Source organism: Apostichopus japonicus, chromosome 14 (genome assembly GCF_037975245.1).
Source record: "Apostichopus japonicus isolate 1M-3 chromosome 14, ASM3797524v1, whole genome shotgun sequence".
Lineage (NCBI taxonomy): Eukaryota > Metazoa > Echinodermata > Holothuroidea > Aspidochirotida > Stichopodidae > Apostichopus > Apostichopus japonicus.
The window spans coordinates 7,291,993-7,311,212 of record NC_092574.1 but is presented as its reverse complement, the minus strand read 5'-3'; the positions used below and the strand labels follow the sequence as shown (position 1 = coordinate 7,311,212).

The 19,220-nt window shown below is 35.2% G+C and overlaps 2 protein-coding genes and 1 long non-coding RNA gene across 5 annotated transcripts in view; 2 read left to right on the top strand and 1 right to left on the bottom strand.

The window, feature by feature from the left end:
- The window catches only part of LOC139979943 (glycine receptor subunit alpha-2-like), a 20,395-nt gene extending 14,120 nt beyond the window's left edge, over nt 1-6,275 (top strand). The window contains exons 7-9 of the mRNA XM_071991200.1: nt 1,978-2,229; nt 3,681-3,820; nt 5,045-6,275. Coding sequence (XP_071847301.1) covers nt 1,978-2,229; nt 3,681-3,820; nt 5,045-5,344 — 692 coding nt within the window. The 3' untranslated portion in view covers nt 5,345-6,275. The remainder of the gene's footprint in view (nt 1-1,977; nt 2,230-3,680; nt 3,821-5,044) is intronic.
- Nucleotides 1-19,220, bottom strand: part of LOC139979947 (uncharacterized) — a 111,842-nt gene that overhangs the window by 19,489 nt on the left and 73,133 nt on the right. The gene's annotated exons all lie outside the window — the stretch shown is intronic.
- LOC139979941 (gamma-aminobutyric acid receptor subunit alpha-6-like) lies at nt 7,129-18,203 on the top strand. 2 transcript variants are annotated; one of them, XM_071991198.1, is made up of 9 exons: nt 7,129-7,741; nt 8,358-8,437; nt 8,641-8,708; nt 9,317-9,534; nt 10,217-10,299; nt 10,933-11,061; nt 12,397-12,648; nt 14,984-15,135; nt 16,848-18,202. In XM_071991198.1, the coding sequence occupies exons 1-9, from the start codon at nt 7,653-7,655 to the stop codon at nt 17,139-17,141; spliced, it is 1,365 nt and encodes a 454-aa protein (XP_071847299.1). In that variant the 5' UTR covers nt 7,129-7,652; the 3' UTR covers nt 17,142-18,202. The 2 variants fall into 2 exon arrangements, with proteins under 2 accessions (XP_071847299.1, XP_071847300.1); XM_071991199.1 differs by lacking the exon at nt 8,641-8,708 and having other exon boundaries at nt 16,848-18,203.

Below are 19,220 nucleotides of genomic sequence, written 5' to 3'. Positions count from 1 at the left end.
TACGCGCCGCCAAAGCGTGCAAAAATTGGTCCAATATGTACCATATTATTATTAAATTATGTTTATAGATCATGTCTAGTGTCATCAACATCGGAGGGGGTAGCATGGTTGTCCTCCTGCCCCCCCCCTTCCCATCGCAACTCGATGGCTTCGATGTACATGATTTCAACACGCTATACTATCCTCTTCTCACCTCAAATGTTCTTAAACAACCGATTCACACAGAGATTATACAGTAACTACTGTAAATTTTAAAGTCTTGTACACCACAGTAACAACTGGATCTTGCTGATAAATATGATAAATCGGTAGCATGTGCTATTAGGTTTACAGTATAAGAACTGAGAATATGTGTAATCCCAACAAATAGATCAAACTAAATTTGTTGGGATTACACGTATCCTCAGTTCTTACTGTAATCCTAATAGCACATGGCACGATCCAGTTTTACTACAACACTGTAAGATTTACAGTATAGTTACTCTGTTATCTGTGTGTATCGGGTGTTATAAAATCAAGGTACTACCCGGCCTCTCCAACTGATGTAGCATGAATCAATCATTAAGTACTCTGTGTGTTGTTTCCTAATGCCCCATTCTGATATACGCCTTTGGGCAACAATCCATCATGGGTATATATAGAGATATAAAATGAATTAATTATGGAAACAAAAGCCTGAGTTACCACTTTTCATAAAGTGTATATGAATTGCAAGCGACGCTTTACTAATGATCGAATCAGGAGCTGCAAAAACACAAGCAAAAACAAAACAATTCGTATCTCTAAGTTTTAGTCAGCCTGAATATTCTTTTATCGATTTGAAGAGTATTTCGTATATATACTACATTTATATGTAAATGATCGAGGCACATTCACAAGCACACATCTGAGCCTTCGACTAAATGCAAACCACAAGATATTGTTGTACAAAATGAAGGGAAAGGTTTTGGATGCAAATACAACGCATGCTATAAACATAATTGATGACGAATGGCTTCAATTTTAAGGAGTACTCGCGCTCGGTTTCACATCATATGTGACTCCCATAGGCGTAGGAGCCCAATTTGATTGGGGGAGGGGGTGGCTGTAACGACTTGCCCGAAAAATATAACCACAAGTTTACATTAGTTATGACGAATTAGTCGGGCAAGCTTAGACCTGTATTTTAGCTACATCAATACAAGTTATTTTTCTTTCAGTAGGTGCTCGAAAACTTCGCGGCAGATTGTACTAATTTTTACCAAATATTAGGTTGGAGGGGGGAGGCTGCAGCCCCCAACCCCCGCCTCCTACGCCTATTTTACTATTAACTATCCTGTTTTATTGTATAATTTGCATTTCATATTACGAGGATACACGTATATACTTCCAGAGAGGATTCAGCAGACCCCAACGCCGCCAGAATAATTTCAGGAGTCCTCTATTAAAACAAGCCAGAATATTAATAAAAAGATAAAAAAATCCCAGTGTACAGAAGTAGAACATAAATACATAATACGTCTGTAGGGTATGACGGTTGAAAATTCTTAATAGTTTTTAAAATAGTTGCAAAATAAAGTACAATTTTTTTCCATGTGAGTACCCTCAATTTTTTACCAAATCCTGCTCCCCTTTACACCCCCCTCTCCATGTTGATGTAACGTCTTACGTCCCTCTGAGAGATTGCAGTTTATCGATGCTTCATATTAACTAAATTGTTACAGTTATAAAGCTGGTTATTCTATGATGTACGTTGTGAATAACGATAATTACATAACGTCCATGTGTATCGCACTGTGCGGACATTGTTTGGACTTACACTTCGCACTGAGGACATCTATAAATGCAAATAATTCAGAATGGGCACCAACAAGGTATTCGTAAACATTTTTTGGGGGGTATATTCTTATACTATACGATTGTCACGTTTAAAAAAAAAATTGCACGAATTTTATTCATATTTATCATTGATTTTATTTATTACATTTTTTTTGGCAGTGGGTAACTATTCTCAACTGATCATCAATTTCTACCTCGGACGTCAAATTTCCTATTACGTCATTCAAACCTACATACCATCCAGTATCATTGTGGTCGTCTCATGGGTGTCTTTTTGGATACCAAGGAAAGCAACACCGGCAAGGGTAGCACTGGGGGTCACCACCGTCCTCACGATGACAACTATTATGGGTAACGCAGGTTCCAGCTTACCGAAGCTCTCTTACATGAAAGCGATTGATATTTTCTTAGGTAAGTTATACTTCCCGGTTAAGAAAATACAAGTTTGTGAAAACCAACAAATTCACTCACTCACTAAAATATAGAGCAGATGAGTAGGATGGCATTTCTGGTTGGCGGTATATTTTTATTAGCTCGTGTTCAGGGACCGTTAAGGATGGAGGTTCAGGGGAAGGCATATTAAGCTGTAGCATTTTGAGATGTATATTGTTTTTTTGTTTTTTTTTTGCTATTTCGTAGCGATTCCCAAGCACACAAATTGTCAGTAAGGGGAATTACTCTGAATTTTTTTGTTTTGGACTGTACCGCAACTCTCACCTTTTGTCTTAAGCTAATAGTTGGTGGAGAGGACGGGTTGAATACCTTTCAGCTCCATAGAGACAATGAATAAAATGAATCTTTCAAACTCGTTTATTTTTCTTATTTCTTTCGGATATGAAATATGACTCAAACTTAAAATCACTATATATTTCATTATTAATGATCATGATAATGATGATCATGATCATGGTCATGATCATCATCATATGATTATGATGACGACGACGACGATGACGACGACGACGATGACGATGACGATGATTATGATTATCATCATCGTCGTCATCGTCGTCGTCGTCGTCGTCGTCATCATCATCATCATCATCATCATCATCATCATCACGATCACTATCACTATCATTATCAATAGTAGTAGTAGTAGTAGTATTGTTAACGCTTTTCCTTCACCGTAGCTATGCCATGCGACATGTCGTTCACCTCCTCGAGGTTTAGTAAGCTAAATTATTTAGAAAAGGAAAACCCCTCTTTTTACGTACACGGCACTCAACCTAAAACTATCGACATTGTAGCGATTTATAAGATAAATTGTTATAAGTGTTAACAACGACACATCAAGTATAATGTGAGGCCCCAAATCTTGAATTATGTATCCAAAGATCCACACATACACGCTTAAGAACGTTGGGGGTATAGACCTGTTGTGAGTGTTTTCATCAAACGGTCATCGTTAAAGGAAAAAATTTACAAAGTGGTAACAAATATTTCGTACTGTATATCTGCCTTGGACTGCACAGCAGAGTAATAATCAATTAAATCTTCATTGTATATGGCGTAACTAACTGTGCAGTATTTGAATTTCTTGTCATCATATTGACATATAAGTTTTATGCTTAAAACATAGAATAAAAAATTAAATCTTTTATTACTGCTTGACATTTTTAGTCGTTCAATTCTTGTTCTTTTATTTAACTGTAGCAAAAATATTTTCACTTCTCTTGCAAATTCCATTATCATCCAAAAATCCTAACACTTTCACAATTAAAATGTTCATTATTTTAATATTTTATATTTATTTAGCGATTAAAGCTCAATTTGGATATTATTTAATTTTGTTTATTTTAACTTAAATTCTAAATTGAAATGAACATATCGAATATCAATTAAAAATTGCCTCTCCACAGGTGTCTGTCATATCTATGTGTTTGCTGCCCTAGTAGAGTTTGCTCTAATCAGCTTTTACGATTCACCTTCGTTTGAGCAAGCAAGACAGCTGGTGAAAGAGGCAAGAAGTACAAAGGAAGACGAGGGAGAAATGCACCAGGTAAAAAACAAAACAAGAATCATTTCATTTTAATTATACTTAAAATCCTTGGTCGTTTTGGTAACAATGGAGCAGAAGAATGTATTGTCTAGTTAGAATAATTAATTAAAAAATAAAAATTAAGAAGACGAGGGAGACGTACACCAGGTAAAAAACAAAAACTAAAGAAGAATCAAGAATTTTCTTTTAATTAAAACTAAAACCTTTGGTCGTTTTGGTAACAATGGAGAAGAAAATATATTGTCTAATTAGAATAAATAAATAAATTTAAATAAATATATAAATTAAGAAGACCAGGGAGAAGTACACCAGGTAAAAAACAAAAACAAAACAAGAATCGATAATTTTCTATTCGTTAAAATTAAAAACCTTGGTTGTTTTGGTAACAATAAAGAAGAATAACATATTGTCTAATTTGAATAAATGAATAAATTTAAATAAATTTTTAAAAAGTAATAAGACCAGGGAGAAGTACACCAGGTAAAAAACAAAAACAAAACAAGAATCGATAATTTTCTATTCGTTAAAATTAAAAACCTTGGTTGTTTTGGTAACAATAAAGAAGAATAACATATTGTCTAATTTGAATAAATGAATAAATAAATAAATTTAAAAAAAAGAAGACGAGGGAGACGTATACACCAGGTAATAAACCAAAAACAAAACAAGAATCAAGAATTTTCTTTTAATTAAAATTAAAACCCTTTGTCGTTTTGGTAACAATGAAAAAGAATAATAATATATTGTCTAATTTGACTAAATGAATCAATTGAAATAAATTGAAAAAGTAAGACGACCAGGGAGAAGTACACCAGGTAAAAAACAAAAACAAAACAATAATCGATAATTTTCTTTTCATTAAACTTAAAAACCCTTGGTCGTTTTGGTAACAAAGGGGCAGAAGAATGTATTGTCTAATTTGTTGCATAATACTGTCTGCTCCAACAGCTTATTTTAACCCTACAAGGTAAACTTTACCAATAAATCTATAAAGCCTAACGTTATTCAAATCAGACTTTCAGGTCTTGGGAGACACCACACCCCACGTGGGTGGAATGCACCAATAACCGCAATCAACCCTTTCGTGGAAGGCCAAACACGACAATTTTATCTTTGAAATAAACCTTCAACGCCATTGAAAAGGTATCTCTCAAATTTAGGTCACCTCCAATAATATCGTTAACAACTTTATTTTTCTCTTCTCTTCCTTACTTTCCACAATAGAGAGGGCAGTCTAACGGAACTAACGGTGACGTCAGAATAACCGTAGCAGATGGTGAAGACGTCATTGAAGGAGAGGTCACAGTTCATGATTCCGACGAGAATATACTACAGCAGTGTATATGCTCATCGATAACGAAGTGTAAACAAAAGCTAACAGAGACTGGGTTTGAACCCGACAGCACCGAACACAAAGCGCGCGTTCTTTTTCCTTTAACTTTCGTCATCTTCCAAGCGGTTTATTGGATTTACTTTTTATTCATCGCTCATAGCTCTCCGGATGTAGCGGGCATACTATCTTAAATTTGCGAGTGAAATACGGATGGCCTTTTCTTGTATGGATTTATTGGTGCAGATATTTTGAATTTCAGGCAATGCGCAATAAAGTTGCCCAACCTATAAACTTCCCCCCCCTTCCCAATTTTTATATATCATGGCCAAACCCTTGTCCCGTCATCTACTGGGACTTAAATAGCCTTATAGCAGGGGCCTAGGGGTGGTCATTGGGGGAGGGGAAGGGGAGGAGAGAGGCGAGTGGTACTTTACCGGTCTGTATACCCAAGTATTATTTATCAATTAAGTGGATGGTATTCAAGATAAATTCTAAAATACCCTTGTACGTCTGACGTCTGATATGGTGTGAGAAAAAGAATCCTGATCAAATACAGCATCCCGCCACACCCTTTACGATCTAAATATTATGTAAATCTCTAACTTAACTATACAATATGAAAGCTAGGAACTTAGTATGTTTTTGTTTTCCTGAAAGAACTCTTGGTATAGCTTTCAGCATAACTTTAACTTAACCTAAAATAACTTTGCTATTATGTTTGTAATAGGCTACTATAAGTTTTGTATTATGTAAATACCCTCAGTGTACAAACACCAACATCGTCTGAGAACTCTTTATAAAATATCATCGGACTACTTTACTTTGAACAATGACATCATTACGTGACCTTGTCAGATTTGCATAACGCAGCTTTTTTTTTAGAAAACGACCGATTCAATAGGCCTAGTGTTTGATTTACATCAACATCTGCAGACAATACCAACAATCTGAATTGTTTCACACATCGATATTGATATTATAATATTATAAGTTTACTATGAATATTGAGGACAACGTATATTTGTGAAGCAAACCTTGTTCATTCACTTGTCTGTTTGTTTTTTGTCGGTCACAGATAAATTTGTAAATATTAAATAAAGAAGCTCCAAGAACTTAGAGAACTTTCCCTCCTTGTTTTGTTTTCTACGATACGAGTCTTTGTTTACATTGTCATAAACAGTTTCAAATTGGTGAATTGTATTACTCCAAAGTGTAGCAAGAGTTCATCCATAGCCTGCAGTATAAGGAAAACCTTTTAAAAAACACATTCTTAAGCGGAGCACTTTTTATTAAAAGTCACATGTCAAGAAACCACAGCTATATGTATATATATATATATATATACATATATATATATATATATATTTATATATATATATATACATTTATATATATATACATTTATATATATATATATATATATATATATATACATTATATATATATATATATATATATATATATATATATATATATATATATATATATATATATATATATATATATATATATATAAATATATCCATTTATATATATAGAGAGAGAACTTAATTGTATAGTGCGTGAGTAATTTATCTTGTATCAATTGCTAATGGTGTTTTGACGCAGTAAGTGCAATTAACATCAAATACATTTTTTAAAAGCCGAAAATAAAATTTAAAAAAATAAAAAGAGATCGTTTTGACGGTGAATTATAGAAAGCTTTAGTTAGAAACCTTCCATTATTTATTGGTTGAATGGCAAGTTTAAAGTGACTGCTTTCGTAGCGGTAAAGTATGAAAGAAAGTACTAAACTCAATCTAAATCAGGACACTTAGGTTCACAAGAAGTAAACCTTGTTCACAAGAACCTTGTTCACGAGAACAAAAGAAGAAAGATGGAATCTTTATTTCTCTCATAACTCCTCTCGCCACCTCCCCACCCCCTCCGCTTCCCCCTCCCCTCCCATCCCTCAGCCTCCCCTCCACCCTACCAGCCTCGATTTCTCTCTATCTATACTTTTTTTTCAGTGTATTTTCTTCCCCGTCTCTTTTTCTGTTTTCCTATTTAGTTTGCCTTTAAGATAGAACGTTTAGATTGTTGACACGAACTATGCTGTTAATGTACAAAAAGCATTGCTGAAACAGTAATAATGTGAAGAAAAATGAAACAAAATATATTGATGTGCATGTTATTTACGGCATATTACCTAGATCAAAACTTTGTTTATCTTTAAACCGTGCATCGATGCATGATATCTTGGTTAGATATATACTCTTTACGGCTCAGGTGACTTATTTTATAAAAGAGTATTACTTGAAAGCACTTAGGAAATTGTGCTGGCTACCAACTTCAGTATCTGCGAAATGAACCCACTTAATAGTAAGTAGTACTTTGCTAATATATAGGGTATGACACGAACCGTTTCAATTATTCAGTAGCTAATATAGTTTGTCGTTTTTAAGGGTTAATATGCCATTGTTTTTAGACCAAATGACATCAGATCTTCGTTAGGGAAAGATGTCTTCTCAACTGGACATTTTATCAGTTTTCCTGTATGTTTGTGTTTACGTCTACGGAACGGTTGGTCAAAATACAGCTACGGACAAGTATGTTTCTTTTTACTTTCGTTTTTCAATTTATTTCATTTGAAAGTTGTATACAAAATACTTTACATTAGGTAAGCCAACCTTCAAATGTTAAGTATAGTAGATATACAAATAAAAAAATAATAAAATATTTACGGTCTCCGTGACAGTATTCCTCAGGCCCGTACCATGCAGGGTGTGCGAGAGGGAGGGGAGGGGAGGGGGGGGGATTTACAGTTAAGTACGCATCCTTTACCGTTTCCATAGGGTTAAGTTTTTCTGGGTGTATAGATATTTTCCTGGGTGTATATAGAGATATAATATTTCCTGCTGCTGAGGGACAGTTAACACTGAGTCAAAGTCAGAAAACAAACTGATATGATTACAAAATATGCCTTTAGAGCACCATTAAACTTCGCATCTAAGCACCCTTATACAAACATATATACACCCCTCCTCTAGGACGGTGTTCAATAAACAAGTCCCCCCCGTGTAAAATCCTACATATAGGCTTGTACCTGATATACCTGTAAACAATTTAGTATGCTTAAAGCCATTTATATTGTTATTGTTGTTGCTGTTGCGGTTTTGGTTTGTTCGTTTTCTTGTTCCAGGTGTGTTTTGTTTCTAATTTCAGTAATATTTCAACGATTACAAATGTCTTGAATGAGTTATTGACGGATTATGACGAGAGAATTCGACCAAACTACGAATCTGGTAAGTTTATAAATTTTAGACCATGAAGAGTAAAAATTGCTACATCTCAAAAACTGAGAATCGTGTAAATTTCAAATCTTTGTCACGCAGAAACTTGATGCAATATGATCATATATTTTAAATAAAATTTTTTTTTTCTTTAATTGTTTATAAAAAAACACACAGTCTGCTCCAATTAATTTTCAATCATTATTGCTTTGCAGGTTCTCCTGTTGCCGTTAGTGTACACATTTACTTCGTGAGTCTTGGACCAATCAGTGAAGTCGATATGGTATTTCATATTATATTCTTATAATTATACAAAAGCTAACTTATGAACTATATATGATAGACTTGGGTTTAACCACACTTTTCGTTCGCATGGCGCTATATGCACACCTACAGACAGCTGCGTCCCCCTACCCTTCCCCAACCCCCACCCCCACACATACAATTTATGTCCGGCACGATTGTATGGAATGCATGGGGTCCAGCGTTCGGTGGAGGGGAAATGTTATCTGTAGTTAATGATCATATAGGCCTGTAATATTTGAAACAGGCATATTCAGTTGAGTCACTCATTGGTTGGGCGTATGAAGTCACGGAAGTTGATACCGATTATCACCGTCACAATGCATAGGTAGCATATATACACGCTGTACAGCTGCACGTAGAACTGTGAAAATTAAGTGGAGGTATATCGGGACCATACAGTTCATATACTTACTTGTATTATGTCAATGCTTGCATATAAAATGACTTACGACGCACATCAAAACGAGTAAACATTTCAAAGCGTCGTAAAGCAACGCCAAAAAAAAAGACAAAAAGAGACAAAACTCAGGAATAAAATAAAAAGAAGTGCCATTAACGAAAACACTCTCTCTTTAATTATTACAGGATTACACCATGAGTATGTTCTTTCGACAACAGTGGGTAGACGAACGTCTTAAGTTCAAGGGTCCTCGGCAGGTGCCGTTTACCTATGATTCGTTGAAGTCCATATGGACCCCGGATACGTTCTTCCTCAACGAAAAGTATGCCAACTTCCATATCGTGACAAAACCGAATACTCTACTTAGGGTAGAGAATGACGGATCCATTGCATTTAGTTCAAGGTAGGTAATATTAAAACTGATACATCGTATATGGTTGTATAATGACGTCATAAATATCTGTTCTGTATAGAGGGCGTGTCACTTTCTTGTTTGAACGAGGACAAGACCACGAATAAAAACTGGTTCAGTGAATATCCAACATGTTCAGAATTATGAAAATACAAGTCTCCGTGCGTCCTTATTTGTTATATAACATACGGCTGACATCATAACAAAGTCTCTGATAACCTAAACGATCTCATATTGACCAAAGAAAGAAATGAAGGAGAGAATACTTCTAGCCAGGGGGTATGAAGCGTCCAAAAGGTGAGGGGGGGGGGCACAACATCAGAGGGGCACTTTCCTATTCCACAACCACCAATGGTTATGCTATAAACCGATACACACCGGCCATATCACTTTAAATATATATGATGTCTTAGTATGCTATCAATACTATTATGGTGCACGTGAATAATTAAAATAAAATATTAAAATTAACAAAGGCTTAAGATTTCCAAAGACAGTTCTTCATCAATGGGCACATTTCATATTGCCAGTAGGGCACATTTTCTATTTTGGAAAAAGTGGGATGGGGGCACTTTCCCCCACCCCCCCCCCAGGGCTCCAAACCCTGCTTCTAGCAACATTCAAAATAGATTTTTTTAAATTCCCGCTTCTGCTTTTTCTTTACGGTTTGTAGAATGACCGTTAGGGCCAGTTGTGATATGGACTTTCACCTGTATCCATTCGACAAACAAGTGTGTCATCTAACCATGGAAAGCTGTAAGTTATACATATATGCATATGTAACATTTGATACAAATTTGTTTACGTGCATGGGTGGGTAAGCAATTGACAAGAGTACAATGTGAATAAGAATAAGATTAAAAAGTATTGTCAATTGTTTTTACATGGTATGATTTCTTTCTTGTTTACCTTGTTTTTGGGGGTTTTTTTTACTGAGCAAAGGATTTAATGTATGCTTGTTTTAATATTTTCCTACTAAGATTTTATGAGTTTCAGAAATTAAACCATTCTGTTAAATATGTTCTCTTAATTGCATTGTACTATATCTAGTAATCTATTGTAATAACCTTGCACTTAAAATAGATTCAGTATTTATACTCTTCGTTTGTATGCCTGATTCCTTTACATTTTTTATGAATTTAATCTATATTCCTTTCAATAGTATCTCTTTTTTTCCGATATGAATTGACATACAGGCAAAAAAATATTGTTTGGTTTAAATATTTTCGTTTTAGATTCTTATTTGTTATTTTTTTAAGTTTGAATATTTCCTTCTCAGATTCTTGTGACGTACATCATGTATAGATCTACGTTCATTTAGTACTTTGATTTTAGATTCTTGTCGGGTACAGGATTTAATTGGTCTTCCTTTTTATATTTTCGTTTCAGATTCCCATGCGGTACAGGATTTAATCTACACATGGCACAATCATTCCGTAATCTTCGACGAAGAATTATCACTTGCCAATTATAACTTGTTAGACTATTCTACATCGATGCTTAATAAATCATACGGACGTAAGTAATTGCTTCTGATTTTTTTTTAAAATAATTTCATAATGTTTGGAATCACGATGGAAACTGCACATGCGCAGGATTGAAACCAAATCTCCCTTAAAACAACCTACAGTGTTACAATTTAGGGCAGTGGCGTAGGAAGGTACTTTTGAGTGGGGGGCTGAAGACTGATGGCCGGCCTGGGGGAGGGGTCTAAGGAGAGGGGGCGTCCCCCTCCCCTTTGGATTTTTGTTTGCATTTCCAGGTGGCCTCAGATTGCAATTTGGTTCAATAAAGCACACTTTAACACCCACTCCATTTTGTAAATAATTTTGCATTTTCACATGGCCTTAGATGCAATTTGGTGCTCCAAATGAGATTTTTTTCTCATTTGGAAATGAAAAAGGGGTTTTCTGACTTGCGAAGCGGGGGGCGGAATGATTCTTCCGCCCCTCCATATTTTTCACTGCGGGGGGGGGGGGGGGCTGGCGCCCCCAGCCCCCCGGTTCCTACGCCCTTGATTTAGGGTTTCAGTTGATCTTAATCTCCACTTATCATTAATAGAATGGGATGACTGTAGGCACAAAGTTAGTTTTCGCTACATTGTTGGCCGACATCAGTTCCAAGTAATGCATATCTATATATACCACGTTTATTGAGATATTAACCTTTAAATAACCGCGGCTCGTACATGAAAGCGCTTGGACTACTTAGCTCAGCATATAAAGACCAATAGTTCAGCTCATTAGTTGCAAGACAAAAGTTCAGACGGTAACCCTTTAAAACCATAGATAACAGGAGCATACAGCGTTAAAAAAAAATGATTTAGAACAAATGGCGTTGTATGTCATCTATCGGTGCTCTTGCGTTCATATAAAGTTAAAATACAGTGTTTTGATTGAGATATTATAAGTTACAAAACAATGGACTTTAACATGAGCATTAAGGCTGCAGAAAAAAGGGGGGTGGTATCATCAGTTTAAGCTTAAAGGAGCATGTCAGAGATTAATACTATTTGAAAGGGGAACGTCTTAAAAATCAACAATAGCCATATAAAGACTATGACAATTTTAATTATTTGAATGAAGCTGGATGTGGAGAGGGAGCTAGAGAGGAATCGTCATGAAGTGGCAAAACTCCAATAAAAGGTTTCCAATATGGATAAAAAAAGACGTTTCAACAATAGAACTTTTAACGATAAATTCAAGTTGCTTTTCTCAACTTTTCATAGCAATTTTCAGTTCTCATTTTTTTTTTCCAGGAAGGAATAAAAAATATCAAACAGACGTCTCCAAACAAAATCTACATTTTCCTTTATTTTTTTCTGTCTTCTTTTTCTTTTTACTTCAACTACAGAAAACGAGTACTCGTCGTTAAGATTAAAATTCCTTCTAGGCAGAGACATCTCGCACCAAATTCTCAACGTGTTCGTACCTTGCGTGTTGATCGTCATGCTTTCCTGGGTTTCCCTCTGGATACCACGTGACGCAACACCGGCTAGGGTGACCCTGGGTATCACTACGGTCCTCACCATGACAACGACGATGATCAATGCGGGAGGGGATCTCCCTATGCTCTCTTACCTCACAGCGATTGATATATTCACAAGTATGTTTGATATAAATCTACTACAGCTGAAAAAGCTGTATTATGAAACAGAAACAAAACTAGACGTTCAGCGCTTCTAGTGAAGATTTAAAAAAATGTTTCTTTTTGTAGTGTTCTACCTATATATATATATATATATATATATATAAATATAAATATATATATATATATATATGTATATATATATATATACATATATATATATATATATATATATATATATATATATATATATATATATATATATATATATATATATATGTATATATATATATATATACATATATTTATATACACATATATATACATATATATATATATACACATATATATACATATATGTATATATATATATATACATATACATGTATATATATATATATATATATATGTGTGTGTGTATATATATATGTATGTATATATATATATATATATATATATATATATATATATAATATATATATATACACCATCTTTTAGTCTTTCCTGATAACGTTTGGTGCAATATAAGTGTCATCTGATCATTGAATTTAAGAAATAATAAGTACACCTTTAAAAGGTGATACATCCCAGTGGTGTTTGAACTTTACGCATATATGGTGTGGTAATCATTAACGTTGGACATCTAAACAGTTTTATACTAACAACTATAAACAAGCATAGCTCATTCCTATATGAGAGAGACAAACCGTCAAAAGTACATTCCGCTAAATAGCTTAAAGTTGACAGAATTACTAGTGTACTGAAATTACTTCAACCCTTTCAAATTGTCACTTGACATAATCGGAGTGGTTTGTTTTTCAGCGGGTCCCTGCAATCTTTTAGCCATTTTTCTTCTTTTTTGTTTATTATTAATTTAACACCACCGACATATAATGCAATACACTCGAAGTTGTAGATTTGGTATCAATAAGGTATAAGTGTGCGTATTGACCTTCGATTTGGTGCCATGGTTATAGTCCATAAAAGAAAGTCCAGAGGAATTTCGGATTCATGATAAGTAACCCGAAAAATACACAGACAACACCTCATATATATATATATATATATATATATGTATGTATGTATATGTATGTATGTATATGTATGTATATATATATATATATACATATATATATACATATATATATGTATGTATGTATGTATGTATATGTATGTATATATATATATATATCATATATATATACATATATATATGTATGTATGTATGTATATGTATGTATATATATATATATATATATATATATATATATATATATATATATATATGAGGAGAAGGTTGATGGGAAATGACGTTTGAAACTTACCACAAGTCTCCACAAAATGTTAGACAGTACGAACATGCTTGTGATATCACGGATTCACTTTGTCCAGACCGCAAAAAATGTCATCTAGGGCCTCTGTCGATGGTGTCCTTTTCCAAAGAAAAAAAAAAACACCGTTCCTACTTTTTAAGAAAAGTCATCACCCACGAAAGAACCATTGGCACACAAAAACCAAACAACAACGAACCGACTGATCCGCTCCCAACCCCAGTCCTCTTGTATCGAGATTGTCACTGTGTGATTATTGTCCAGGTTTCCCCTACAAGGAGAACATAATGCTACACATGATCTAAGCCAAAAGGGCGCGAAGCAACAAAAAAACCCCATTCCTATCTATTGCAGTGTAACAATATTCCAGACCATATAAAATACAAAAATGCAGTGTCACTTAAATGTATGGTATTGCGACTTTACAACGGAGCATTATAGAGGAAACCAAGGGAGGTATGTTTAATTGAACGAAGATAAATAACGGTGCTTAAAAGCCAATCAGTATAATCAATACATTGCATAATGGGGCTGTCGCACGTGTATTGCAAGTCCTTTGTTCCTAAATCTGTGAATAAGTCAAATGTCGGCCTAAAGAGTAGATGGGAACAATACAAGTTAAATGTAAGGGATTTGGAATGGCAAAACACTCTCCGTTGGATGGTTTTGGAAGTCTTATTTTATAGACGTACATACACGTGTTAAAAGACGTCTCTGTATAATGTCTCTATCGGGGTATGTGGTCAAAATATATATGGTTGGATGTATGGACGCGAAGGACGTGATCCGTGATCCGTGACGTCACAAATATGTCACAACAATTTGTGACAAATATGTCACAACAATTTGTGACAAATATTTGTGACAAACATGTCACAAATGTGTCACAAATATGTTTGCACTGATTTAAGGGGACCTGCGGGTAAGGTTATTCATTTCGACCCCGCAAAAATCCATTTCTGTCATTTTGTTTTTCTTTTCAATATATTTTCTTCTTTTCTCCTTGTTCTTTTCTTTTAAAGCTGTCTGTAACATCTTTGTCTTTTCTGCACTGCTTGAATTTGCCTTTGTGAGTTTTTACGATAAACCTGTGTACAGAGAACGTCGAATCAAAGCTAATGTATCGCAAACTTCGAATGAGGAAATACGGAAACAACCAAGTTGGGCTAATTCGGTAAGTTTTACAAATAGATTCACACTGCAGAGATTACAGTAACTATACTGTAAAATCTTAAGGTTTTTTACCACAGTAAACTGATCTGTATATCGTGCTGATAAATCGGTAGCATGTGCTATTAGGTTTACTGCAGTAAGAACTGAGGGATACAGTGTGTAATCCCAACAAACACATCAAACTAGATTTGTTGGGATTACACGTATCCTCAGTTCTTACTGTAATCCTAAAGCACATGCTACCGATTTATAGCACCATCCAGTTTTTACCTCGGTTCAAAACTTTAAGATTTACAGTATAGTTACTGTGTTCTCTTATATGTGTACACGCGAAACACATTGTCGTCCCTAAAGAAACACATGGCAGGATTTTTCCGCGATTACACAAAACTATGGACAGTGACGTGTCCAGCCAGTCACCCTCTTTCCGTGCTCCCGTCACTATCCCGTCAAACCTCACTTGCCTCCCCCATCCCCTTCTGCCACTCCTAACTCCCATGAGATGTATTGTTAAATATATAATGGGAACAACATACTTGTTTAGTGCGTGGAGAAGAATAAATACTTACCCTCAATATCCCCCGCCCCACCCCACTCACCCAACCCCACCCCGTAAAATCTTACCACAGTTCGTGCTTTAGCATGTGCACCGATTTATGATCAACAGTGTAATCAAATATTTTGTTGAATTATGTAGTAAATATAACATTAAGGTAACATGAATGCTACAGTAAACTCTAATGCGGGAAGAGATTAATATTATATCTAGTCTAGTGCACATCATTTTGCTAGCATGCTGCTAATACTTAACGAGAGAATATACCATAAATGTACTTCTCAGTAAAAAAAGAATAAATCCCTCGTAAGATGCATGTTTTTATTTAATTTGTTATTGAAAAAGAAATTGAATTATCCTGACTTTAAAGATTCGTTGATGACTTATAAACTTGTAATTTTTTTGTAAACATTGACAGAATTGTGAAGATAAATTGAATATTAGACGTTTTTATGATTCGCATGTTACTTGAGTGTCACAGTATCTTGGCGGATCGAGTCAGGTCGGGTCGGGTCAGGTCGGGTCGGGTAGGGTCAGGTCGGGTCAGGTCGGGTAAGGTAGGGTCGGGTCGGGTCGGGTCAGATCGGGTCGGGTCGGGTCGGGTCGGGTCGGGTCGGGTCGGGTCGGGTCGGGTCGGGTCGGGTCGGGTCGGGTCGGGTCGGGTCGGGTCGGGTCAGGTATACAAGCACACTCAATGTACACGCCAGCGCATAGCATCGCGTCGTATATTTTTTCATGGAAAATAGGGAATAATTTTCTTACGTGTGTAAGTAAGTATCTTGGTTACCGAGCACAGTGAATTGCTTCACTTCCGACCTCCAATATCGTAAAGGTTACGAGTACATTTTCAAGAGTATTTTACAATTTATTCCAAGGCAAACTTGTAAAACTGATGGATGAGTGTATGTGGGAGAGATTCGATTTGATACCTACAGCAACGTGTTTAATTGTATTGGCATGTGTTCATTACAGGTTGAAAAAACCTTTTAACGCATACGATTAATCTGTTGTAACGTGTATATATTATGTTGTAAGCTTTAGCATACTTTATGCCCTGTGGTTAATATAAAGCTTAATGTAAGTCTATAATATGCATCTTGTTGATTATGTCCACCACTTATTGAATCTTTTTCGGGACTTTTTTTTTAAACTCGCAGGTGGAGAGTGATGAAGGCTTTGTCCCAAATCCGAAACCCTCGGTGATATCTAATAACGTTCACAAAAGACATCGTCTAGAAAGAGATAGACAGTTACGTCATCAATCCTGGCCAATCGCAAAAGAGGATATAACCGTCAGGTTGAATAAACTTAACTATCACGTGACAAAGACTGGCTTTGATCCTTCAAAAGTAGAACTTTATACAAGGATAATGATGCCAATTCTGTTTGTTTTATTTTTAATTACTTATTTCATCACTTACGGTGTCATTTTTAAATGCGAATTACTGTAAGAAAGTTTTCATTTCCTCTATGAAGTTCCTGCAAGCAGTTTTAAGTAACTCGTCTAATTTTTTATCAAAGACATTTTAATGCAACCCACACACACACACAATAATACAGATGTATTCTACACTCAGATTGAGGATCCCACTGCAATTTGTGTTTTTGTACCATTTTTCAAATCCAAGTACCCTAACCTTAACAATTATATACCCCTTAACAATAGAATTCTTCTGAGGACGTATAGTGATAATTTTCAATTGAACGTTCAAGTCCTCATTCAGAATACAATACAAGTGCACACACACACACACAGACACCTTTCTAAGGTTATTGTCACTCAGAGAGGGCTCAATATTGTGTTGGTTCAATTATCACTGTTTCTTAGGAAATGGGGGTGAATGGGTGCAGAAAGATCGTTCGGGGGTAAATAACAACATACCATATCTTATAGCAAACACTGGAATCTTTCGGGTAAATTAATTGCGTTGTGGATCAATTAATCGAAGCTGTCAATTAATCGATTTACCGGAAGCTTTTTTCCCCCCTCATTCCACCCAAACGTTTCCTTTCACTTCAACCACATAACCTTCCTTATACGATGGAATCAGTAAAAGATAAAACGTTTCCATTCTGAGCTGTAATAAATTCTATAAACAATATATATTGCATCGTAATCTAAATATCTGAGACAAACCACTTCTTAGAGAAAAGAAGAGACGTAGTTAATAAATAAAACACAGCTTAACTGCTACTTGTAAATGTGATTTTTATTCTGGCCAGATTAAACGGTATAGTTTATGACGGCTTCAGACATTTACCGTAAATTCACTGATTCTAAAGATGATGAAATCGTTAACCTTCAGATTGTATGCTAATGAACATTGTTTCAAGTATGAATTATGAGTTGCATTTTTCAAAATATATATGCCATTAAGAAAGAAATTTTGTGTTATTTTTATTAATCTGTAGTAATTAGTGGGGACATAGATACTAAACATATTTTCTCATATATCATTTATTAATCTTCATATTAATTGAATAAATAAATAAATATTGGAATGCCATAGAAACTTAGAAGGCCAACATATGTATAATTTCAGTCTATTTTTTATTTGTATGTTAGTGGGGCAGAGGATTTCAAATGTTGAGACGAGGGGGAATGAGGTCAATTCTACACCACCCCCCCCCCCCGAGTCATTTAGGTGACAGCATGAACTTTTATGGAAGGGCGTCATGGGCTCGACGGAGTGGCCTTATTCTTTCCCAACTGTTAAAAATTCCCCAACTCAACGTTTTCCTCCCAACTACCGATGGAGGTTGGGACCATGTCTCCCCCACACACATGTGCACGCCACTATTTTATTTCAAAACGATAAAACAAGTGATGGTTTGCAAAGACATTTCAAAAGTTCATAGGACTAATTGTCAGGGGCGCTATTCAGTAACTGACAGTGAACACATCATTCAAGAAACCTGGCACATCACACGGCTACACAGAGAAACGTTTCCATGGTTATAACATGTATAAAATGTCAACATATTTTCTGGTTATCGTCTTCAGATTTCATGTATTTTCAATGTTTTTCACATTATCACATTATGTTTGCTTGTTAAGGTCTACTGTTTCTATCTCAACTTACAACTTATACGATATTTTAATAATGATTGCAATTGCGTCATGGACTTTTTTTTAAATATCCGAATACATCAACAACAATATTTTACAAAAGCATAATTTATGAGGTAATTTCGTAACAATCAAAGATCCGTGAATATATTATATAGACACTACCAAATATGAGCAGACACCCCATATACGATATCGGCTTTAACGACCCCAGAGTCAACCCCCCCCCCCACCTATCTATCTCCCTCATTGCAAAATAAACTTGGATCTATGCCCTCAACTCGATCTGCATTTGTGTCGAATACTTGTGATTTAAGATTCCCATCATGCTTATGTGATGAAAGACAGCTTCTAGCGAGATAATTTCCGTTATAGGTACAGTCCGCCAGTTACCCTTAGACATTTAATTGGATTTCCTCCATAAAAATTGGAATCGTTAACTCACGCACGACGAAGATAA